The sequence below is a fragment of the Bacillus rossius genome, chromosome 17, assembly GCF_032445375.1.
Source record: "Bacillus rossius redtenbacheri isolate Brsri chromosome 17, Brsri_v3, whole genome shotgun sequence".
Lineage (NCBI taxonomy): Eukaryota > Metazoa > Arthropoda > Insecta > Phasmatodea > Bacillidae > Bacillus > Bacillus rossius.
This window is the reverse complement of record NC_086344.1, coordinates 23,052,890-23,079,431: the sequence shown is the minus strand read 5'-3', so window position 1 is coordinate 23,079,431 and position 26,542 is coordinate 23,052,890. Positions and strand designations below refer to the sequence as shown.

The 26,542-nt window shown below is 39.0% G+C and overlaps 1 protein-coding gene across 2 annotated transcripts; it reads right to left on the bottom strand.

Annotated features, from left to right (window-relative positions):
* Nucleotides 1-2,791: 2,791 nt before the first annotated feature.
* Nucleotides 2,792-25,041, bottom strand: LOC134540758 (post-GPI attachment to proteins factor 2-like). Of its 2 annotated transcripts, XM_063383660.1 has the most exons (5): nt 24,405-25,041; nt 24,001-24,307; nt 16,245-16,521; nt 15,656-15,868; nt 2,792-3,899 (listed from the first exon to the last, which is right to left on the bottom strand). In XM_063383660.1, the coding sequence occupies exons 2-5, from the start codon at nt 24,196-24,198 to the stop codon at nt 3,754-3,756; spliced, it is 834 nt and encodes a 277-aa protein (XP_063239730.1). In that variant the 5' UTR covers nt 24,199-24,307; nt 24,405-25,041; the 3' UTR covers nt 2,792-3,753. The 2 variants fall into 2 exon arrangements, with proteins under 2 accessions (XP_063239730.1, XP_063239731.1); XM_063383661.1 differs by lacking the exon at nt 24,405-25,041 and having other exon boundaries at nt 24,001-24,390.
* Nucleotides 25,042-26,542: the final 1,501 nt, after the last annotated feature.

The following is a 26,542-nucleotide window of genomic DNA, read 5'->3' as shown; positions in this document are numbered from 1 at the left end:
GCTTCAATTGATTCGCTTAGTCGATGCTTCGCACAGGCCTACTTGTTAATCTAAAATGCAGACTCCACGGACTCTTGTGTTTGATGATGTCATTGAAAAGTTCAAACACACAACTGTAGCCATTCACGGCAAACCGCCACGACCTCCACGTTTCCTCAAGGAAGGGAAAGGGTAAAGGGCAAAGGGCCTTTGCAATGTTGATTTTATACTACGCACAACACTAGGAAACTGCCAGAGTACGCTATAAGGAGCAAACAAAGTGATATCATCCCACGTGAGGCAGGCTCAACACAGCATAAGTTTTCTATGAGCCAAAGAAAATGCTTCCTTAGCCAAATTTCATGACTATGTAAAAAAAAAAGCTAGCAAAAATACCACATATAACCACGATCATCATCTAAGAATCAGTTGCATAAATAACTGGTTCGTGCCACAATTGTTGAGCTAACGATGGTCTCTGTTGAAGGCTAATCGGCGTCAGTAGTGAACTAAGCATAATCACATAAAGAAATTGACAAAGTTAATGGGACTGATAAAAATACTTTCATACATTAGCAAGTTTTTAAAAAAAAAAAACATGCAGTTCCCTATGACGTTTGCCAGACGATCATAACCTTAAACTGACATCCTAATTGTGAGGTTTGCTATTTGTTATGAAATATTTAATTGTTTGGATAGCCTAAAAGTCTTACAATAACTTGCTTGTGATTGAGTTATGAATTTGTTTGCAGCTGTAAGCAGCCCCTGCAAAAATGTAAGCTGTATTGCGTTACTTTCTACACGGAATTTGACTAAATAAATGTTCGTAGATTTTGAGATAGTGTTTTTTTGTAACATTGTGGTGCAATCAACTTATGTGATCTTGATCTATGTTCTACATGATACCTACAGTTTAAGTCTCATTCCGCATTTGTCAAAATAATTTTAGTATATACCTATTTACCACATCTTTGATTAACATAAGAAAAAAGAACATACATAAATAAAGTGAACTATATGTGCATGTAAAATATAAACTGGCAATAAAAAAACAATACTACAAAATTGTTATCACTTAAAAATATTATGTAGCTTCTCTTGCAATAACCCGTAACACAAGTCTTTTTTCGCAATGAACCGTAAAACACGGTCCAAATTCAAATATGTATTATGTACTTTCTTACATGTAGGATAATGATAGACTAAAATCTAATTTCAAATATCCAGAGTTCGAACTACAAGAATGAGATAAACGACTTCACCACAGAAGTTGGTGACCATATGACTAGAATCTCATAGAAAGCACTTCATAATGTTGAACCATTCAAAAAGGTTAACGGAAGTTCACGTACCTTTTTTTTTTAAAAAAAAAAAAAAAAGCACTCATAAAAATCTACTGATACAGAGAGCAATAAGTATTGCAGCTAAAATAAATTAACTCATCCTTAATTTTAAAAAAATAATTACTAAATATAAATAAAAACATAAAAGCGTAAGAAAACTAGCAATTCCATAAGTGCTGCATGTTTTGCAGTGGTCACACACTGATGGCAGATATCCCATTTTACTCAATTCTAAGACACATCTATTTTGTGATTACTTAAGCTTCGATAATGAAGCGCATCCTACATTGGCATCTTGCAATCACAGAACTTATTCAATTCTAAGATTCACAGATTTACAGAGATTTGGACATTTGAAAATGGGGGTGTGGGGTACAACTGAAATAACTTCCTACATTTGCGAGAAAACTCACTGCTTGTAAAAACAATAAATAGAGCAGGTTATACCGTAAAGATGTCAATTCAGGATGTAGAAAAAGAAACAGAGGCGGCTATCACATTAAGAAAATTCAATAAAAAAAAGGCGTACCGCTGTGCAAGAAATGCTGGTAATTATTTCGGAAAGATACTGAACACTTTACACGACTAAAGAACAACCTCTCCTTGTTTAAATTTTGAAGCTGACAAATAAATTAAGGTTTACCATAAAAAATAACTTGCTGGGAAGCGCTGAACTGTTAAGAGAGAGAGAGAGAAAAAAAACCCTCCAAGAATAAAAAAAATTGACGACGATATCTTAGATTTGAGTAAATTATGTACCGTGTGGTTAAAGTCCTAGTTTATTACCATGAATTATTGAGATTTATAAAAAAGTTTTAAGTGCATTTGTTAATCCACCCCTATAGTCTGTCTCACACTTAGATTGCAGTACAGGGTAAACGGCGAACACTGTTGCCACATTGATACCACCTGGGTTGTTGAATCTAAAATTCTTATTTTGTTACTATCGTAAATCTATTAAGTTCTAATATATTTTTAAATTATACTGACAGTATTATTACAGTTGTAGTCGTTCTGACAGAAAAAAAAATATTTAAATGCTACACACCAATAATTGTTTCACAGGAGAAACTATGTGTAACAGTCAGTCACTGTTAAATGTCAAAGCATTCCATGAAAGTATGTGCAATGATGGAAAGAGCAAAAACTTCTTAAAATTAAATGTTAAAAATACAGTTGAAATCACGATGACGACTTTCAATTACATATCCTTAGAAATAAAAAAAAAAATTATGGATATTATCAGCTGATGCCCTTGATGAAATACACCAGGAAAATGTATTTTCACAGTTCTCATTCCCAATTTTACTTCACAAAAATACAATCTTTCCATTATATTAAAAAGTATTGTCTGAAACTTTTGTACTCTGTGGTGTTCATATGGCAACAGAGCACACAGTAAATAAGGACAGCACTAATGACAGAAATCGTGCATTGGAAAGAGAAAGTAAATGCACACTGCAATCTAAGGATGAGATGCGCTATACCACTGCCGCAAATGACGTCACAGCGGATGCCTTCCGCACGGAGACTAGCAACAGATTGCTGCATCACTGCCTCCAGAAGGGGGAGGGGGAGAATAAAAGAACCCGAACCTCGCTACAAGCAGCTCAATTTTCCTGCCAGCTCGCGGAGGAAACCACGCTGTGTTTCCAGCACAGCAAAGTCATCTGCTCTATGAACTACGTGCTTACATCATTTCTGCTCTTTGCAGGGTGTCCACATGTATCTCAAATAAAATTTGCCTCACTTTTCCCTGAACAATATTTCAAATTTCCCTGACTAATTTTTTTCAAACAAAATTTTTTTTTGGAATTTCAAAGAAATAAAAATAAAAATAAAAATTCCCGCCTCCACCAGCTTTAGTTATCTTCCACTTACTTTATTCTTTTTTATACATAAAAGTAAGAATGTGAAAAAAAAGCTCAGTAAGAATATTACTGTAAATTAATTTTGTACAATTAAATTGATCGGTATTTACATAGTCCTAAGCTGAGTTCCTTAGTCTTTCAAAACACAAATTAAGGAATTTAAATCATTATTTTGGACACACAGAAAACTAGCCAAAATCAGTCAATGTCAAATTTCTTTGTCCATTCTTCAGGTTTTCTCCGTGACCTACAGTGCAAACCAGCAACATCGTACGTCCAAAATAACGATTTAAATAAATCCTCTCCATCGCGAAAATCATTCAAAGAAAGTGAAAATGTAAGAACTCAATTATAAACACTGATCCCTCTCGATTTAATATCACCGGGTAAATTTCCATAACTTTTCCAGGATTTACTGATCGATTCCAGGCTCCCTGAACTTCCCGGCATGTGGACACCCTGCGTCGCGACGATGACAAAAACAGAAACACTGGCTAGCAGACGAGAGCGTGTGCACGCACGCTGCGGTGCCGAGGGGGCGAGCGGAGGGGGGGCGGCCACTATTCCGCCTTGAGGCCGGGGGCGAGCGCCCGCCCCTCGCGGGCCACCACCAGCTTCTCCGTGGGGAAGTCGAGCATCACGGTGACGTGGAACGCCATGTTGGCCGTGGCGATGATGTACTCGCACAGGGAGAACCAGCTGAAGGCTGCAACAACATGCATCCGTTCCTTCACCAGCTGTTGCCGTCTCATATCGTGCATGGACGGATGTTACACAGCGCGTCCACAAAAGAATGTCCCAGTTATAAAATGTAAAGGATGTAGTGTGTTGGTTCAAGGTCAATTAAAGAGTAACTCAAACCATTCTGGTGTTACGCAGTTTCACACTGCACATTGATGAATTTCAAGACTGTGCCCCTGCCTGTCGCATGGATACCAACCGCAGCACAGGGGCGCGCACTGTTCGAATTCTGCGCGCCTGACAGCAAGTCATCGGGCCCACTCGGGTCCTTTCGACTCAGATCGGCTTCGCGGGCTTGGCACCGGAACTATCGACGAGCCGAACTTCCGCTGTGGGCTTCCAGACTGTTCTTCGGTGTGATCGGTCGGGGCCCAGCGGACTATAAATACGGCCCACTCCAGTGGATCGTCGGTCAGTCCCTGGCTCACCCCGGCTGCGTGAACTTGCGGTGACCACGACCCGCACCGACGACCTCCTTCGTCACGCTGCCCGCGGACGTGCCAACTGCTACTGCCAGGAAAATACGGTAAGAGACGCCGTCAGAAACTAAGTCCCTAAGGGACTTTGAAAATATTTCGGCTCAGTTGAAAGACACAAGTCTACGACGGACTTAGAGAAATTTCGTAACAAAATAGTTGTCGTTGGACTTAGAAACTTTTCGCAGCGTGAGGACATAGAAAAATTTGCCTCATCTGTTGAATAAAGGGGAATGTCTAGTGAAGAAGTCACGGGATATAAATGTGTTTAACTGGACCTGAGATTCATAACGGCAGTGAGTAATGGTAGCAGTGGGCAGGTGTCGGACAAGGGGTTGAGGTCATACACCCTACATAAATTTTACCAACTACCAGTTACGTTGAGGACTACGGTGACGTAACAAATTGAAACGTCAGTAACCAACGTATAATTTACGTGGCAGTATTCGACTAAACATTTCACGAAGTAACAATACGTTCCTGATCAATGCAGTGCTTGTGTAACGACCATCCTTCCTAGCAGCAGTGCACAGCAACGACGTGGAGCTGGAGAAGTAGTGACGGGCAGGAGTCCGCACCAACGTCGCCAACACCGAGTGGCAGGCACCGACCCAATACTTCTCAGTGTGGTCAACCGCTGCAATATGCAAGCATTCAGCAGGCGTCCAAAGCTGAGTAGAACTCCAGGCAGCAACAGCACGAGGCGAGTGAATGAAAATAAGACTCTCCGCAATATCGGCGGGGTGTACACCGGAATAAGAGTACCGCCGTGGTTGTCGCCTGATATTTAGTTAAGACTCACTACTATAACAGCATAAATTAAAGTGTGTGTATAAACGTAAACATTTCGGAGTTTGGAACACGTAATTTGGGGCATGGTGAAACATAAAATAAGTAAGACTGAGCACACACACATACACACTGTACCAGAAAAACAGTCTAGTGAAATATTGTGCAGGAAAAACATTAAAGAATTGTTCATTTTCAATTATAGCCCAGTAGGAGTATATGTTATATGAATTTAAAGGATATATTCTTAACCAGAGAAACCAAGTTACATGGTGTTGTTTAAACTGTGCTATATTCTATTTCATTTGTTGTCATTGATCATATACTTCACCATGGTCTCTTTTATCTTTGTATAACAGTAAACCGATTTCTTTGGATATTTTTAAATCAAGGGCTGTTAAAAGAATTAACGTAAAATTTGAAAGTGCCCTGAACTTGAATTGTAAATAGTTAGTTACAAGGGTATTTCCTATATGTAAAATTAATTTACTATCCCTGTGGGCTGCAGATAATGGCCCTAATAAAACTTGTGTAAATTTGTATATAAGGGTAGAGTATTTAACTATTGTTATTTTTTTGTTCACAGATACGTGGCACTTCTTCTCATGGTATTATTCCTCAAAGATATATCTCCGAAGTTTAATGTCAAGCTTATTTAATTGGTGTATTGAAGGGTGATTTTCACTGTGAAAATCTTTGTTAACAATAAACATTTATTTCACGTACTTTTGCACCACATCTCTGTGATTGAAAATCTTGCCCTCCCGTCCCTCTTCTCCGGACAGGAGGTAACACTGGATAAGTGCATGTTGTTTTCTCATTCGCAGTCCCCAGTTAGTAGAGGGTGAACCTGGAAACTTTACTTGGCAACAGGATGGAGGCCCTGCCTACTGGAATCTCCTCTTTGTACGAGAGTGGTCAAACTTCAAGTCCCTGACCGTTGGATTGGTCGTAATGGCTGAGATGACAGAGCTTTTTCTAGCTGGCCTCCACGTTCACCTGACACAACGCCATGAAATTATTTTTTCCTTCGGGGCTTTATAGAAGATCGTGTCTATGTTCCGTCGCTACCTAATGATTTGCCAGAGCTGAGACACAGAATTGAATAGGCTACTGCTTCCATTACTCTGGACTTGTTAACCGAAGTATGTGAAGAATTGGACTTTAGGTTGGATGTGTGCTGTATAACTAAAACTATTGAACATTTGTTAAGAAAAACTAGGTTATTTTACCTTCAAATTAAAATGTTATAATATAACATTGAAACTTGGACATTCTTTTATGGACATCCTGTATTCAGGGAAGTATATATACCCTAATTCCAGGAGCATACACAGAATCAAAAAAATTTGGGGGGGGGGGGGGGGGGGGTGGAACCACTCTTCAACCTGTTTGCTTTTCATTTGTTTATGATGGATATTTTTATGCTTTTGTGTAAAAAAGGAGGAGGTATTAGTAAATATATCTTCTCCATTTCCCCCCTTTCCAATGCTCCTGCCTGATCCTATAAGTAAATAGCATCTATATCATACTTGTGCTGCATTCATCATGTTATTGTTCGGCAAGCTCAAATTTATAACAGATCTGTGTCCTACTTTTTTTTTTTAAATCAGTATAAAACAAAACGTAAAAAAAAAAAATTCTCTTAAAGATATGCACTTATCATTCTGTTGTAAATGTGTATTTCAGTTAATCAAGGTCTCAATTTGCTATTACTGTACTGTGCTTTTGGATATGTAAACTGTAAATATTCAACGATAGTTGTTTGAATGTCATGTTCAATATTAAAGTCAAGTTATACATTGAGAAACTGAAATATAAATATAAATACCTTTAAAAGTTAACAAGTTACAAAAAATTATACATTTAGTTTGTACAGATTTAAAAATTTATTTTTAGGCTACATTAACAGATAAGTATGATATAATTAGTATGTACTTATAGCCATTATGCATATATATTATTATTATTTATAAATTAATTTAAGTTCATTCAGAGTATAGTAGGGCCGCGACGTCTTGGCGGGTCGACTCCCTAGAGCTCAGCGACCTTGTAATCGACACGTCCCTCCTTGTCTGCTCCGCAGATAACAACAGCCTGGAAGTCTCCATGCTGTTCCGAAAACATTGGTCGAGAACCATCTCACGTACGGTGCAACAAAGCGCAGATCTTAATGATACAAAGATGCGATAATGCTTTACGGTAATTTATTATTTAAAGGTAGTGCACCATTTGCTCGACTGGGCAGCTTAGTTAAACATAGCTATACAATTCTTTAAAGTTAAGAACTAAATTTGTAATTGTGGGTTGCTGTAGGAAACACAATTAATTAAGACTTGCATGTAACTCCCTCGCTGATGCTTACTTTTCCATTTGGTTTGGCTGAAATGTGAAGACGATCGACATGACACTTTCACGCACTTCAAGAACCTTACCACTTTTATGCGCACGGGTTGGTATTTTTTCCATAACATCACTCTGAAAGAACCATTTTAGTAATTTCGAGGGGTCCGAAAACCATATTTATAACAAACCATCCTCGCGTATTTTATAGTCTCCTGTTGTTTTGCTTGCTTTATAAACAAGAGAGGCTCCAGGAAGGAAGCCCTGCCTAGAACCAACGCTTAAAACTATCAGTCTGTGCGCTGCATTTCCTGTTGCCATTACCTACACCTCAACGTCACCTTTCTTTTGCCAACATTTCTGAAAGGTTAAATTAGTGTCAACCCAGGATTCATCCATGTCAAATATATTCTTCCCAGCCTCCCTGCACTGTTTCATCTGAGTCAGCTACCGTTATCGCCAAGCAACAACGTCAGATCTTTCGAGAAGAAGCATTCGCTTATTTTGGCTTCTTCTCCACACAAAACCCATTTCTTTGAGTATTTTACGCAGCGATGTCTTTCCCTAACTCCATCCGATTTTTTCTTTCAAAACTGGCAGTAGTTTCCTTGTCTTTTTTTACTGCATAAAATTCGTGGCTAGTGTCTCTGATCACTCTTCTATCAAAGTCATCAACTGACAACAAACGTTTCCCAGTTTTTTTTTTGGCTTGAAATGAATAATTAAACATGAGAGGCTGTTTAACGGTCAAATAAAGGAGTGATATATATATATATATGTGTGTGTAAATATAAACATATAAATTGTAAATAAATAATGTATTAATATAATATACATTAATATATATCATAAAATCATATATATCATAAAATATATAATGCAATATATAATGTATATAATGTAATATAATATCATGTAATATAATGCAATATAATGTGTAGCAATATCTGCTACACTTGTAGATAAAAAATATTCTAACAAGCGGTGCAGAAAGTTTGGAAAATTGCCAAATGCAAAACAAACAAACCGCGGGTGAAATTACGGGGAATGCATTGAAAAACTTATAATGTTGTTGTTTGTTTTTTATTTGGCGTCTCTCTGTTGTGTTTTCGGATGCGCGAAACTGATCTTTGGCTTATACCTGTGTATCGCGCAGCTCTTTCGGTTGCATTTGTTAGAGGTACTAGCAGACATTTGTTGGCAGCTTCTTCATCACAACACTGGATTACACTACTTATAATTTCCCGCTCCCCACTATGTATTACTTTATTGTATCTTGAATGTCCTGCGTCAGGCTCCATTGTTCACTTCAGACTGAGAGCGTGGCGCCTGATGTTTTTGCTATGAACCGCATAGCGACTGATGTGCGCGCGCAGCTGCTTCCCCTCTCATTTACTCTTCCCCGCTTCCCCGCAAAACGACACGCCAAGACGTCGCGGCCCTACAGTAGCAAAGTTAAATAATGCATAATATATTCATACAATAATAAAACACACTTATTAGATACATAGATAAAGTCAGCTGTTTGAATATTAACAAACTGAAAATAAATCTAAAACAGACAAACTCCATGTGTTTGCATTGTTTTAAATTTTGGCTTGGTTGGTTTTATTGTTATTTGTGCCCTTTTGCACTGTCATATGAGCAGTAACACAAGATGTGTGTTTTTGTTGTTCGGACCAAGTCTTATAGTTGTGTTTTTAATGTTGTTTCACCCACCTGGCTGAACTCTTGTAACTAAAATGCTCATCTGGTACACAATCATCAAAACAGGGAACAGGTTTTTGTCAAATATGTAACAATTTGTGATTAAAATTGTCAACTCTCTGTTAATACCAAAATCTTAAAATGAAGATGCCGTCCAAAGTTTGCAACCACATCCTGACACTTAAACATTAGCGTACCATAACAATCAAACTCTAATAAGCCCCCAATACTTAAAATCTTATTCATAACATAATCTAGATTTATACAAAATAACTTTGAATATTATTATTAAATTATTACTTTACATACTGAGGCTAAAAATTTATGCAACAAAAAATAAAATAAAATTATGCTTCACAAGTACATTAAGTCGAATTAATTGGAGGCCAGAGTCGACATGGGATTGTGACCTTGCAAACAAAAGAAAAACAAAAATAAAACAAAATATACATACCTGAGCCACCGCACACTTACAGAAACATTTTTCATTCACGACTCCCGTCGTGCAGTGAACATGACTCGTTCATCGTGTACAATAACACAGTGCAGTAACTTTGCGTTGTAACTGTTCTTTCAGCTCAGTTTCAAGAACACGTTCGCCAGATTCTCGCTCTGTCCGGCGACATGCAACACCACTTTGGCCGCGTGCTGAGGAGGCCAAAGCGAAGTGGATGCATGCCAGAGTAACCAGAGAGAGCTTGTCCCTAATTGCAGGTGGGACACCCGTGCTACTTGCACGTGTATCTCAAAGTACATATAAACATGCGGAAACTGCTGATGTTCTGGTATACGACGTGCGTTCCAAAAATAATGAAAGTAATTTCAGTACCGTTCACTAGGCACTACGGGGAGTTCCATCGAAGTGGCGCGGAGGGGAAAGAATCCTCACGCAGAAATCCGGCCACCCATCGGTAGCTTTGTGACCTTTAGTCGAGTGAGTTTCAATTACGTGTGTGCATTCTCCTTTCTGATCGTCTCAAGGCAAGGTACAGCGTTCCCCCCTGAAGTGTCATGCAATTAAATTTTGCGTGAAACTCAATAACTCTGGACCTCAAAATCCTTGAAAGATTGCGGAAGAGAGTTTTGAGGGTGACGCTGGAGACTTCCTCTTCATGGATCCTTCATCACAACAACACGCCCTGCCACATTGCCAAGTCCATATCCAAATTTTTGGATCAGAAAAGCATACCAACACTGCCCCAGCCACCCTACAGTCCGGATCTGGCTACCTGCGATTTGTTATATTTCCCAAGCTGAAACTGCATTTTAAGAGGACTCATTCAAATAGGTACATATACTTTTGTGATCCTATTACTATTAGCTCTCAGTTCAGCTGGAGGACTGGAAGACTCTGGGCCAATGAGAGACCCTGGGCCGAAGGAGTGTCGTATCACTGGCAACCCAGTCTAGACAACTCTCGAGTCAGCAGCCAATGAGAAGGGGATATTTGCTCAAGTATGTAGGGGACTGTGGAGTTTATCCTATAGGTCATGGAAACCGCGAAATGTTCTGGTCCGTTCTCATTATATGTTGAATCCAAGATGGCGTGTTTGGTTTGTATTTATTCCCGTTTATTTTAGTTCTAACAAGAAATATTTTGTATCATAAGACAATCGAAAACATTCAATAAGATGTGACAAGCGCTCTTTGCCGACTTACAGAAAATGATTTCACCTATTGCTATAAAGAGTAGTAAAATCGTTGGATTCGCTCTGTAGCTTCTCAAGGATCAGAAGCATTGTAATTTTTTTTTCAATAAATACTCAATTTTTAAAATCACTCTCATTACTTTTAGAAATTACCTTGCAAAATTGTATAACTGCCTACTTTTCAAGTAGAACACCGATTAGATGGACTGATTGGTGATCTTTTTTTTCAAGAAAAATTCAAAATCAATTGAACTTCTTATGCCTTATATCATTTTACGCTGTTCACTATCAGATCATGAAAATAAATCATACAAGAAATTATTTCCTAAATCACAAAAAAACATAAAAGGCAATAAAACATTTTACAAAAGGCCAACGGATGTACAGAACATTTCAAACATTTTACTGAGGTTTCTGTAAAACTTTTTATCAGTGCTTCTCCGTGATTTGACAGAAAAATTTTCTAACAGAGCAGGCTTCTTGCAACTTTTACATACGGACCAAGCAGGCATAGTGGATAAAACATTGGAATCACATTCCGGATGATCCAGGTTCAAAACCCAGTTCGGCAATCCCTTCAATCTGGTTTTCTGTGGATTTCCAAAATCACCCCAGGCACATAGGACATGGCCATTCCTTCTCAGACATCCTTGAATTGTATCACCAGTGTTACCATCTCTAAAGTCCTCATTGTCAATTAGACATTTAAAGCTCGACTTAAACGTTTACATCAAACATTTTCTTACTACTGTTCACGCAATATCGTAAGAGTTCCAAGAAGGAATTTTGTTGGATTATTAATAGGGGTGGGCCAAAAAAATCCCCAAATACCATCAAATCCTTAGTATTCAAGGATTTAATATTCAAGAAAACAAATTTTAAAAAAATATTAAGGGGAAATAAAGTGAATGGCTGCCGTCTTACTGGACTTTTCGGGCATCGGGTCGACCCGGGATGACGCAACACATCATGGCTGCTCTCAATGGTTCTGGAAAGATGACCCACTATATGAAAGGGCGACGCCGGGCTTCGCGGAAGTTTTGAGCGAGTTCCGGGAGAGTTCGGAGAGTTCCGCGAGTGAAGGGAAGTGCGACATCGGCGAAGAGGGTGAGAGACCCCCTCGAGAGTGGCGCGACGCGGAGCGACGGGGTCGTGCGAGTGCGACTGAGTGGCGCGAGACTGTGTGTGAGGACAGGCGCGAGGTGAGGGGCGAACCACTGTCGAGCCTAGCTCCAGTGAGGAGTGTGAGCTGTGGGACTTGACAGACATTGAGTGACTTGCGAATAAACATCTTTAAGTGCCAGTGATTGGTGATCGAACATTTTTAGTACAATTATTTATTAATAATGTTAATATTAGAAATTATTAAAACTTTAATATAACTTCATTGGAAAACTTAATTGGGCTATCCCTCACGAACCACTTAGGTCCTAACAGTATTGATTCTGAAAACTTACGTTGTGAAACAAACATTTAAAGGGTTGAATTTTTTAAAAAACCATAGTTAAAATTTATATTGCTTGTGCATTATTTTATTTTTGATGCTTCAGACCAAGATTCGGATTAGAGGGGTAAATTTGAGGCACTCTTAGGGATTCAAATTCGAGATTCGGATTTGAGAAAATTGGAATTTGGCCCATCACTAACTTATTAACGTTGCTAAAATGTTATTTGAGCCTTGGGTCCTGGCCAACAGCTTTACGCTAATTATAATGTGACAAGAAACAAAAGAGCGTTCTCGGGTTCCCCTCTGCGCATCGACCACCTTCCCCTCCTGCGTCAAGTCAGGAGGGGTTCGGAACCAACCAATGAGCGTGCGGAAGTCTTAGTGAGGAAGTCTTAGAAGAGCAGCAATGTAGTAACTTAGAAATTTAATTTGATCACTAGATTTGTAACTCGATAAGGTTTCAGCTTTTTAATTGCTTTCCAAACAAGACTACGTGCCTCGTGGTTACCTACAATTTTTATTTTCTATTTTTTAAAATTTTATACTAACTGAAGTACCCGGCGTTGCCTGGGCTAAAAACATCATAATGTAAGGAACATCACTACAGATTTTCAAGTCTGTAGGACATACAATTCAAAAACGGGAAATTTTTATTTTTAAGTCCCATTGATTGCACCATCTCTGTGCATCAAGGCTACGTACCAGCAAAACCAGGACGCCAATCTTCAGCTTCATTTTGTGGAAAGGCGGGTAACCCCTAGGCAAGATGTGACGGATGCACCAAATGATAGTGCGTTACAACTTCAAGGCAACATCATTTATTGACAAAGTTCTAAAGTAAAATGTTATTAGCGCCTTTAGTTCGCTAGCAGCCACGAGCTTCACTAAGCCGATGTGTTTCGCCAAGGAGAAGGGTAGGAAGTTGCCAGACCTTACTATATGGCCATGTGATGGACATATAAAAAAGACACAAACTCACTGTTTGTGTGTCTATGACCTACTTCCTACGATTTTCTATTATGAAACTGAATTCACTATATATGCAACAGATCATGTCAATTCGTTGCTCTGTTGCCGCGTGAAAGAACGACAGACAGACAAACATACTTTCACATTTATAATATTTGTAGGGATAATTATGTGACTGGAAACTAAATACCGTATATACTCGTGTATAGCGCGCCCTTTTTTCCCCTCAAGTAAAGGAAAAAAATAAGGATGCGCGCTATACACGGAAAAAAAAAAGTGAGTAGATGCGGCGGGGAGTGGAAGTCGTTAACTGCCGGTGACGGGTGACGTTTCTGGCCAGCCCCCCACACATACGCACAAGCAACAAGGCCTCTGTTTCACACACACACACACACACACGCGCGCGCGCGCAAGCTCGCAGGTCTCTTGTTTATTTTTAGACCTCCCCCTCTACAGAAAGCCAACGCAGCTAGTAAAATAAAAAAAAGAGAGAGAGAGAGAGAGAGAGAGAATGTTGACACCAGTCCCCCCCTTCCACTTCCTTCGCTTTGTCGCAGCTGCTACCGGCGAGTCATCTAGTCCTCCGTGTCACATTCCTGCCTGCCTCCCTCCCTTCCCCCCCCCCCCGCCCACGTACCAGTTGTGACGATACAGCGCTTCATTATCTTCAGTCTACACAGCAGAGTTTAAGTATTTTCCTGACGCATCACCACACATCAATTTAAATTATCATTTGTTTCATACGTAATTACTTAACAGGTACCACAAAATGTTAGTACAATTTATTTACGGTAAAAACAATTTTTTTTTCTTTGGAATTTGTTGCAAAAATCGTGGTGCGCGCTATACACGAGGGCGCGCTATACACGAGTAAATACGGTATATGTATATGATTCAATTGGTCACTCAACCCACAAATACGTATACATACATTTATCAGACATGCATAAATTTAATGACCTTTGCAAAGGTTATAAACAAAGTTTAATCATTTATGGCATAGCTAAAAATGGAATTGTGCCAATATTTTATTGAAGTGTTTTAGTATCAATTTATCAGAACAGGACTAAAAAGTTATCGCCATGTAAAAACAAGAAAAATTACTAATATAATTATTTTGGATGCACTTTAAGTGAAAAACAAAAGAATGAATAACATATATGAATAATAGTTTTTAAACTACATTTCCCATGTTTGTCCCCGCTGAGGTGTACTTGATTTAACACGCGATATACACTCCGTGAAAGCCATTCCGAATCGGATCGCGTAACTCTTGAGTGAATGCGACAGATGTTCTCTGCTAGCGGGCAGCTGCTTGACTAATCCCCTCCACTTTCTGACGGCGCTCATCACGTGAATGCCCGGTGACAGTAGAGTCTACGCAGGTTCTCTTGCCTCATGTCGTGTTGTACCGACCGGCAGGGGCACAAATCTATAGGATTCACTAGGGGTTCTGCTGACATTCGCCAGAAAGGGGGAAAAGTGGTGGGGGGGGGGAGGGGGGGGGGGGTGTTACTGCACTGCCCGAGAGTTTTGCATTTGTGTTTAAGCTACACAAGTCAACTCTGGATAGGATGCTTGTATGTTATGTACTGCCAATATTTTGGCCTGATATGCATATAATAAATAGAAAACTTTAAAAATGTACAGAAATTTTTTTCCATAAAACATAAGTTTCAACGTTTATGTTCATCAACCCCATTTCACGGTCACAATATTGCAATCGCAAGCGGCCCCCCCCCTCAGCAAGGGGCTTCTTAGTTCCAGGGGGAGCCGGGGAGGGGGGGGGGGGGCCTCGGGATCTAAGCCCGTGCTGACCAGATTGTACATAGGAAAACCACACCAGCAATTCCCGTGGGATGAACGAATGGGATTAATGTACCATCACTTCTAACAGCCTCGAATGCGTGTTGAACACACTGCGAACTTTCTCCGATATAGCATGTGTGTAGCGTACTTTATTCATGTCTGTAGTATCAATTTAAAATAAATTTTGAGTGCAAACAATTCGTCGCCTGAGAATTGGAGTGTTCTATGTCCGTTGAAGTCTGAACTGAGATATAAGCATTTTAAAGTTCAAATAACTTATGAATATCATGACATAGAACAAAATAATATTGGTCTTAAATATTAAGAACAAACATTTTTATGTGCGTAGACGTGTGTGGATGTAGTGCAAATGAATACTAATATTAATTTCGTGTCCATAGCATAAAAAAACCTAAAAAAAGTGGACGTAGAACACTCCAATTCTCAGGCGGCGAATCGTACGGGTTAAACCAGTACCGTCGACACACAGAGGTGGCGAGGGGTGGCGGCCGACGCGGGGGAGCGGACTCACCCATCTCGTGACACAGAAGACGGTGCTTGAGGAAGAAGAGCAGCAGCCCCAGAGCGCTGAGGACGGTGACCGCGAGCAGGCACTTCTTGATGACGTACGAGGTGTGCTCCGTCGCGGTCATGGCCGGCCGCAGCAGCTTCGAGATCTTCACCGTGGCCACCATGTAGCCCACCGAGCTCATCATGAACAGGATGAAGAACTTCTCGTGCACGGCTGCAACCAGAACCCTCTCGCTTTTAGGCCCTCGTTCCCGCCGGCTTTGCAAGTCTGTGCACTGTGTCAGGGACAAGATTTTATGGTTTTATTTTCAGAACTTTTCTTTATTCATGAAAACTGTGAATTATTCAACAAATATGAAACAAAAAATATTTCTAATTACATACAAAACTTACATATTTCACCCAAAAAAGGTCTCATTCTGTATGACACATGATGAACTCTATAATAAAATCTTTAGTAAAAAGTATGTCTAGAACATAAGTACTCAGAAGAATAATCTCTATTGGCAAATTTTGGTGTACACCTATCCCTCACTTAACACGACTAATTTGGGGGGAGGGGGAGGGGGGAGAGAGAGAGAGAGACTCACGGTAGTTCTCCCGGTTGGAGACGTAGGTGACGCCGCACACGGCCGCCACCTCCACCAGGTACAGCCAGAAGCAGGCGTCGAGCAGGCGCTGGGCGTGTGCGCCGCCCCCCGCCGCCAGCTCGGCCGGCAGCTCGGCCAGCAGCGCGCGGTAGTGGGCGCGGTACACCAGCCCGATCACCACGCGCGGGCCCATGTGGAACGCCACGCACACCCGCCACAGGTACCGCTGCGGGCTGATGCCGGTGATGGCGCTGATCGAGGGGATCACGTTGTAGACCTGCGGGCACCGCGGGAACTCCCTCACCACCTGATGCATAGCTCCCACTAAACCAAACAATCGTGACTTCACCACGAAATTTGCTATTCGTTTCATTTGAAGCATTGCGACTCACGTGGAGCTTCCCATTCGTTGCAATGCTTTAAAACATTGGAAGACTAAGATTCGCTCGTTTCTTGTATACGTTTCGCTCAAATAAAGTTGGTTACTCAAAAAAAATCCAAAGGCGGCACTCCGTTTGCTTTCACCAATGATCAATATTAATATTATGATTGGTTATCATATAATTTTTATTTAAACATTAAATTTAATTTTTACTTCGCCGAGAACAATATTCGCAATACATTCGATTTGACATTCGCTTTGCATTAAAAAAACAAAAAAACTAGTATTCGCACCGGCCTAAGAGCCACCAAGTACGTTAGAACTGAAACCACACAGACTTGTATTTCTACATCAGCTCACTAACAGTGCTGCAGCGAGCCCTATGTATTCCACAAGTAACCTGTTTGCTAAAATATGATTTTTAAATTAATGCTATAATCTGTCTCACCCTTGGATTGCAATGAAGAGCACTTTGTGCCCACTGTTGCCAGATTGAGACTATCCTGCCCGTTAACATTTAATTATTATTTTGTATAACATCAATAATTAAAATACGTTCTGATATTTTTTTAAATTTACTGTTTGTTGTTTTTTCTAACACTATAAGAGTCTTTCAACAGTATTTTTACAGTGTATACATTCTGAAAGAAAAAAATTAGCAATTCTAAACACCAATTTTCATTTTATAGGAGAAACTATTTGTTGCAAGGCATTGTATTAATTTTATTAGCTACGGTCAGACAGAGCCAAACAATGTAATATTAATGGAAAAAATTTAATGACAAAAATAATTGAAATCAAGATGAAGTTTTCCTGTTACATTTTGCAGGAATTATAAATTGAACATTATCAAATGATGCTCTAGATGAAATACAACAAGAAAATGTTATTTCTAAAATTGCCATTCTAAATGTTACTTAAAAAAAATTATTTTAAGTACTTAAAAATTTTCCATTAAAATAAAAAGTTGTGACCAAAACTCTTGTACAATATGGGTATATCTGGCAACAGAACACAACAAAACAAGGACAGCACTAACAGCATATACTGTGCATTGTAAAGAGAGAGAGAGTAAAATGCCCATTGCAATCCAAGGATGAGATACACTATAGTATGGCACAATTTCAGGAGGTGTGTAACACATTTTCAAATTTATGTAAACCTGAAAATTCAGTTTCCAGGGTAATGAGCGACTGATGTATCCGGAGCTACAAGGCCCTACTGCTCGGTAGTGCAATATGAGGACTAAGTGGAACAAACATGACACCAATCAGCAGTGCAGTTACAACACTCTCTTCCAAATTGTAACACTTTCTAGGTATTACTCTTTTTATTGCTATACTACTTTTCATACCACTGAGATGACACCTCCTAGACATATACTATTTGCTGTTGAGAAGTTTCACTTCACAAATTGTGCTTAAAGTTGTCTCACTCAACAGGTTTGTTTCATAATTTCATCATTACATTCATAAAATGACTATTCCCTTAGATCTAACACTAAAGCCCTTTTTCGAATTTGTTGTTTGGTAACACCCATTGTCACAAGATATTTACTTTTATTTACGAGTTGATACCTGTCTCTTAAGTGTTTATCAAATTTGCATTTGCAGGAATGATTCTTAAATAGCAGTAATGATGAAAAAAATGATATGACCAACACTGTGTGCAAGACAAGATACTTAACATTTAAGTGTTAAGAAATATAGCTTACGTCTGTTCTGCACTTCAATATTTTACATGTTACTAAAAATGTTAATTTTTTGCCATTTTCGACTGTATAGTTTAAATTTAATTAAATAAATAATATGGCATATGACTATAGCATGGTTTTTACGTAATGCAATACAATGTAAAGTCACAATTTCAACATGTGGTCAAGGATTATATTCCTTGCACTTTCTCATGTTTCCCTGATAAAAAATAAAAAATTGCCAGTTACTATGCACACTGAAAAAACAATTTGCTCAGCAGGTTTCAAGCCAAAATTATAGTAAATTTAATTTGCTGTGATTCAGTAATTTTTTTTTTCCTTTTAATGCAATGAGTCATAAACCTGGTATGTTAATAAACATGGAATTTTTTTTTTCAGTTAAATATTTTAATTTATATGAAGAATATTATTATCAACACTGTATTCCAGGTTTAAATTTACAACTTCAGCAAATGTTTTCAAAAAACTATTTAATGTTTTCCCCAGCATTTCCAGATTTTTTATTTTTATTTTCCAGTGCAGAATCATCTTGATGAACAAAAATAAATGGAAAAAAAAACCAAACTTTTCAGGTTAAAAGTCAATGCTACTGGCAACTTAAAGCTTGGAAACACATGTCAATAGTTGTTTCATTTTCGTGAATTTTTTCTTTAAATTTTTCCTGTAAATTTATTGATGTGTAAAATTTTAGCTCTCAGTATACTGCATTTGGTAGGAGTAATTTCACGAATGGAATGGACGTCACATGTAACGAAAATCTATAAACATAGTGCTGTTATATCTGGGGTGGATGGCGCAAATCAAAGTTCACATAGCCAAAAGGGAAATTTATAGTATTAACGGTTTCATGAATTTTAACAAGATGGGCAGGCAGTATTTTAATAAAATTGTTCATCAAAAATAGGTAAAGAGCAGGTTTCTAGTCGGTTTTCATATCTTTTTCGCTTTTATTGAAGCCAATTTCATTATATACTTTAACCTTTCGCTCTGCAAATGGAATGATTCGATAGTTGCTGTAGCTGCCCCGACAGCGAGTTCTAGCGGCGGATGCAGAGGCTACGTGTTATTTGACTCAAGAAATGTAGTCAAAACACAATTGCCACACATTAATTCCGCTCTACATTATTTTTGTTAAGAATTCTGCATTAAATTTTGTGTCAGAGTTTCGTATTATAAGTGTATTTGCAACATGAGAAGACACAAATTTGGTTTTTACCGAGGTTAGATGTTTACTGGCGAGTACTGAAAGACTTGCTCTAATTTTTTTTTATATCTCTCTTGTATTTTTGGTGGGGTTACAAATTTTACACCGTCACATACATCATTTTATTTCCAAGTTGCAACAAGTCACGCAAGTGATCAAAATTATCAACACTTCCGCAGATTTTTTATACCAAACACTAGATCATCAACAGTAGATATATGTTGAGAAAGTATGAGACAAAATACGCAAGAATGCTACAGTGATAGATTTACAGGAAAAAGCCCTAAAACTAATAGTAATGACAAGAAAATGAAGCAACTAAAATGGCACGGGAAATTGATACTCAATAAAAAAAATATATCTTCAATATAGCTTCAAAAATTGATAAGTTGTTTAGTTTAATTCCATCCCACACAATTGGTAGATAGTGTGTTTGTATGAAAAGTATCGGCAACAATTTTTTTCCTGATGTGACTGAACATTGCAGTACGCTTGCACCATGCAGGCTCGGTGGTGGGGGATGTTACCTTCAACGCGTGCCAATCGCCAGTTATCTGCGAGCGCTCATTTTGGATAGATTGTGTTTAAGTGGAACCCTGTCAAGCGACACTTTGCAAGCGCAAATTGATTAAACAGCGATACCTTTGAATACATATACTGTATAGAAGTCGCCAGCCCAGGTTAAAATTTCTAATACGGTTTGAGGTAGTTGGTTAATTCACCGCCGCAATCGCCACCATCTCTAGGGCATCGACTTGTGGTGGTCCCTAGCGGACAAGTGTCGAACTCTTCAAAAACCCCTTCCCCACCCTCCCTCAAACATGCGTTGTCCTCCACCCACCCTCTACCCCACCTCTCATCCCTACAGTTTTGTGACGAACAAACTCCCTTTGAACGACCTTGAGCTGCAGTGAATGTTGGATGGGGGTGCGGGGGAATGACAGCGGGCGACAGTGCTGCGCTCTAACGTGTAAATAACAACCTAAGACGATACAGGGCGTTACGGCAGCGCACTGCAGCGGTGAAGTTCCCAAGCTGCTCATCATACGCTCCTGAAAAACGTAGAGTAAATCCTATCCACTCGCGACTTCTATACAGTATATATATTCAAAGGCGATACGCCATCAAATTTTGTGTTGGACTGGGGAAATCGGGTACGGAGACGTTGAGCATGATTAGCCACGTGTTCATGGATGAAAGCATGTCACAAACTGCAGTTTTTAAGTGGCACAAGTTCTTCAAAGATGGCCGAGAGTGTGGAGGAAGAGCCCTGCGCTGGACGGCCATAGATGTAAAGAACTGACGACAACGTGCAACGTGTGCGTTGAAGAGCTGAGTTCAGATCGTCTGTTAAGTGCGTCATTGGTCACAGATAAAATTGGCATTGATAAGATGACAGTGCACACCATTATCACTGAAAATTTGGCGATGCAATAGATTTCTGTAAAACTCGTCCCGAAGGTCTTGACGAACGCGTTGAAGTCGACCTCAACCCCCTTACAGTCCTGACTTAGCACCAGCAGACATTTTCCTATTCCCAAACGTGGGATCCTCCCTCAAAGGACCCCAACCTGGGACCCTAAGTGTCATCAAAGAAGCTTGCATGCATATCCTTAAGGACCTTCCAAAATCTGCCTACCAGGAAGCCTTCGAGTCATGGAAATGCGGCTGGAAAAAGTGTATTGATTCTCAAGAGATGTACTTTGAAGACTTTTGAGGCATTGTAGCATTATCTCAAATAAATCTATATTTCCCACACTTATTTCCGAAGGGTAGGGGCTATGGTGAAGTAACTGATAACAGGGATATTGGGAGGGAGGGAGGGGGGAAAAGAGAGAGAGAGAGAGAGAGAGAGAGAGAGAGAGAGAGAAATCTATATACATCCAGCCCCCTCACCAATCCTCAAAAAGCTATCATTCCCACCAAATTTAAAAGCAAACAGCAGGCAGAGAGATTCTGCACTGCCCCTCTGCCCTGAAATGAAATTATACTTATGCTCCTGTCAGACATTTGCCAATCCAACAACACAAAATTACCCAGCAAAGTTCGCAACAAAAATTATCACTGCTCTGACTGTTCTGTTATCACCTCATAAATCTACCTTCAGTACTGACAAGCTTTTATACGTTACATCATTATTTGAAAGCAAAAATATTTTTTTGTTACTCTAACATCCTTAACACATAATAAGTGAATTGATGTGACTAATAACAATTCCAGAAATTAACAATAAAATTCAGGAAATACTATTATCATAAACTAGAAAAGTTCCTAAATTTACCTTGAAAACAACATCTTTAAATTCCAACAGGTTTCACAGAAATCACAGTTTATGACTTACATCATAATACCTATACACTGATACATTCTTGTACATCGAGAATCACAGAATCGGCAAACCTAATATTTACAACAGTCCATTCCGAGGACGCGTTTGTGCATGTACAGTACAAATATTACAAATATACTAACCATCATGAGAATGGTAGTTTAGATTAGGTTAGCTCCATCGTAAATACTTTATTGTGGACGGTTGCTAAGGAATTACAACGTAGTGTAGCAACTAGTTCACAAAAGACGTCCTCGTCCTCTTTCGTAAACTTATGTGAAGGAGAAATCAGAGAATAGTCGACCTAAGTTAAAAATAATTTTAAAAAGTGTGGCTGATTGATTAGATAAAGCTACATTAAAAATACTGTGAATACGTGTGAACAGTTGGTAAAGTCAGGATAGCTACATCGTAAATTGGTAATTCCTAAGCAACTATTAAAAATATTTGACAGTATTTATAATGTAACTATACTAACCTAACTCACCGTCCACAATGTTTTGAAGTATTTTTGAAGTAGCTAACCTAACAGACCACTTTCAATATTTAACTTAAGTTTCCCAAATTGTAAACACAAGGACCCACACAGGAAAGCAAAAAATGATGGTGTTGGCATCAAGGGACAGGTATTGTAATGTAATCTATAAACAGTGATTTCTCAGAAACCAGTAAGAATTTAGAAACCTTGTTTTCAGGGTAAATAGAGAAAAATATTTTGTGTTTTTTAAAAAAAATTATTTTTCAAATTTTTAAATTTAATTCAAGGAAAAGCCGCAAAGCAATCAATTGATAAAATATTTGTCAAAAATGTACATCCGTGTGCAAACTTGTTCTAAAAATATATACTAAATGCAATAAACTAAATTACTTAGGACAAAACTATAGGTGGATCTTCATCGTAAAATAAATTGCGGTAAATATGTAGTTGACCAATATTTGTTAAAAAAAATTTGAAAATTCCGAAAATACTTTAATTCTATGCTTTTTAACTTCCTCTTTTCATAAAACCCGGCGGAGATAAGAAATAACAAATACTTTAGGAGATATTGCCGTTCTTATTTCGCAATACAATACCTGCGCAATCATTCGACCGCCGCAATTTTTTATTTTGCTGTGTGTTCGTGAATGCCTAATTAATTAAAATGGTCGATTAGGTCAGGTCAGTTACATTATAAATACTTTCAAACTAAGCTGAGATTAAAAATATTAACTAATTTTAATGGTTGTTTAGTTTTAAAGTATTTATAATGTAGCTGACCTGACCTAACAAACCAGGACAAAGGATGAACAGTAGGAACTCACGTAATTTTTTTTTACTTATTACTTGCGCAACAATATCCAAATAACAAGACAATTATAAGCACGCCAATTGATACTCATAAACAAGAAACAATGGTGAACGCCGCAAGAAAAAAAATTGCATTCTCGTAAACAAGAAACAATGGTGCACGCTGCATGAATGAACAGGTATTGTGATGAAAATTTAAACATTTGATATCTCCTAGAGTATTTGGAATTTCTTATGTCCGCCGGGTTTAATAAAAAGAAGAAGTTAAAGAGCATAGAATAAAAGTATTTTCGGATTTATAATTATTTTTTTTTTAACACATATAGTTCAACTACATATTTACCTAAATTACAAAAATCTGAAGAGGGTAGGCTATTAATTTCTATCTATAACTTACTTACCACTAAAATTTCTGTGACAGGGCATTGAAACACTTCAAGCAGTTAATAGTAGTTTACCATTTTAACAAGTGATAGGTTAGTTACATTAAAAATATTACCCAGTGTAGCTAACCAACCATTCACATCATTAACAACGCTAACTGAACTCAAACGTTCTCACTATGCTACACTGTTAAGAATGTACCTTAAATAACCTAACAAACCATCAAAACTGCTTGAAATATCTCGCAATTCCCTTTTATATACATAACCAATAATTAAAGAATGTAGGCAATACATTCGCAAATCTTTTAAATTTATCTGTGTGAAGCCCCATTTGTATGTTATTACCTAAATTAAATATTTGATGGGTTAGTGTCATTCGTAATGGCCAATTTGCAGAGATTCTAAAAGGCAAACCAACAATACACTAACATACAGAATTGGAATTATACTCACTTTGCAATGAGTTTCATGAATCTCATCTTGTTGAAATATATATGCCGTAATGAAGCAGATAAACAAGGCTGATAAAGGCAAAGACAAAGTGATCAAACACAGCTCTCGAAAATTTATCATAAAATATATCGCAACTTTGTTACAGGCCGATTTTCCTTCCATAGCACACAAGTGCCAAAATTTTGGCTCTGCTGGCATTTCACGTTAACAACCCAGTGTCAGCAGTACTGCACCGTCTCCAGTACCATTCTCAACAATCAATTCTTGACGCAGTTCATCTGCAAGTGATACTTCTGCGCTGCAATACCTGAAACGGACGTAAAAAAAAACAGTATTTGCAACCGACACGTATAAAAAAAACTAGAATACAAGGTGCAATGCATGACTATTTAAATAAAACTTACATCAAAGATCTCCACTTGCAGACATTTACAGCAAATGTTTATAATCTATCTTATTAAAAATCAACGAAGCTCGAGAACATAGCGGAATAAAAACAAACAGGTTCGGCAACCAGCCGGTATCTACACAAGTTGCATAACATGACAAACCTAAATTAAGTTAACCTTATTTTTTGGTTATACATACATATATACACACACATACATTAATTTCACTTTCGTTTGGACTTATGGAAGCACCCACAACCTCCATTAGCACCTGTCCACCACCGCTGTTATCACCGTCACCGTACTGGAATGTAAAGAGTGACCCTATACATAAACATTTGGTTTTCAGGGTTGAAGTTTTATGTACCTGTTTTATATCACTAACACCGTAGGAGTAATGCTCGTTGCTCACTACCCTGTGCGGGCTATTATAAGTTCTTTAAAATACACTGTAAAAACTACTATTTTGTCACTTAACAGAAGATAACATCCACACTAAATTAATAATATACACACATCCCCACACGTTTACATAAGTAAATTAATGTTGTTATTTCTATTGATGTGTAGACATATCTAAGGGCGCGGTTACACGGGAACCTGAACTACTTCAGGTGAACATGTTTAAGTAAACACGTTTACAAACGCGAAAGTGTACGGTTACACTTTTTTTTTTTTTTTTTTTGGATAGTGGCCTACAGCATGAAGCCCACGGCCATAGTTCAGAGTGTCGGGAGCATGTTAATCAGAAGAGGAGACTAGAGAATAAACTACATCTTCTTGGTAGAGGCCCGTCTACCGAGGGTGGAGTAGGCCGTGGAGCATGGAACAAGGAGTTAGGGAGGGCCAGCCACCAAGGAAGTTACAAGAGCAACCCCAGGGTTACAAAATGATGCCATTGGACAAAAAGTAAGCGATGATTGCCAAATATGCAGCGTGGGTGGAGGTGTATACCATATTAGGGTATGATAGTGGGGACGGCAATTCCAGTTCTTGAAAAGTACGTAGGAGGTGCGTTCTCGCACTCAAACGGGGACATTCCAATAAAAGATGCTGAACATCTGCGACAGGAGCCCCACAAGGGCAGGTCGGATGGGGTGTCATGTTCAGTCGACAGAGGTGCTCTGGAGTCAGAAGATGCTCGGACCGAAGACGGAAGGACATGACCGCCTGACGGCGAGAAGCATATGGGGGAAGCGTTTTGTAAACTGGAACCGTAGAGGGATGGAGAGAAGGGTAGAGCGATGAATGCGTGTGGGCATAAGCAATCCAATCCTGGAACATAATCTCCTTGAAGTATCTCTTCACGAGAGGGAGCAGAGGCTGGTACGAGGCGGGTTGTACTAGGTGACCGGTGGATATGGCTAAATTGGCCATCTTATCGACAGTTTCATTTCCCCCCAAGCCAACATGGCTGGGAACCCAAAGGAACGTAACAGGGCCCGAATGTGGTTCAATTTGAAGGCAGAGGCGTTTAATACGTAAGAGAAGCAAGTCGGAGGTCTGATGAGAAGAACAGAGGGACGTGAGAACGCTGGCAGAATCTGAAACAATCAAGGGAATGGGAACCACGTGCGACAGAATATATTGTAAGGCCATAAGTATTGCAAGCGCTTCGGCATAGTAGATGGAAGTGTAATCAGGAAGCCTGTAAAGTCCAGATCGACCGTGCGAGGAGTCAAACCATGCGGCACCCACACCATCCTGACGTTTAGAGCCGTCCGTATATATGCGAGAGGCAGAGGGGTAGGATGCAAGAAGTTCCAAGTATATTTGCCGAAGCACCGCGGGGGGTTTGTCTTTATGACCCTCAATACGAACCAAGGGGACATAAGTAAGAACATCAAACGAGTAGCAGTATTTATAACAATACAGTCCGGGATCAATGGATCGAGCAGCAGTAAGAACTGGAGTGGGAATGTCATATAGGGCGTCCATAGCCCGTCGTAAACCTGGCAGCCTTACGATACGAAGGTGAACCCAATGGCGGGCATATAGCATACGGCGAGATAAGGATAATGGAATAAGGCCTAGTTCAATGTACATATACATGATAGGTGTGGATTTAAACGCACCGAGGATGATTCGCATAGCATTATTCTGAAGCGTTTCCAACCTTTGCAACTGGGAAGTGGACGCATGCATTAATACCT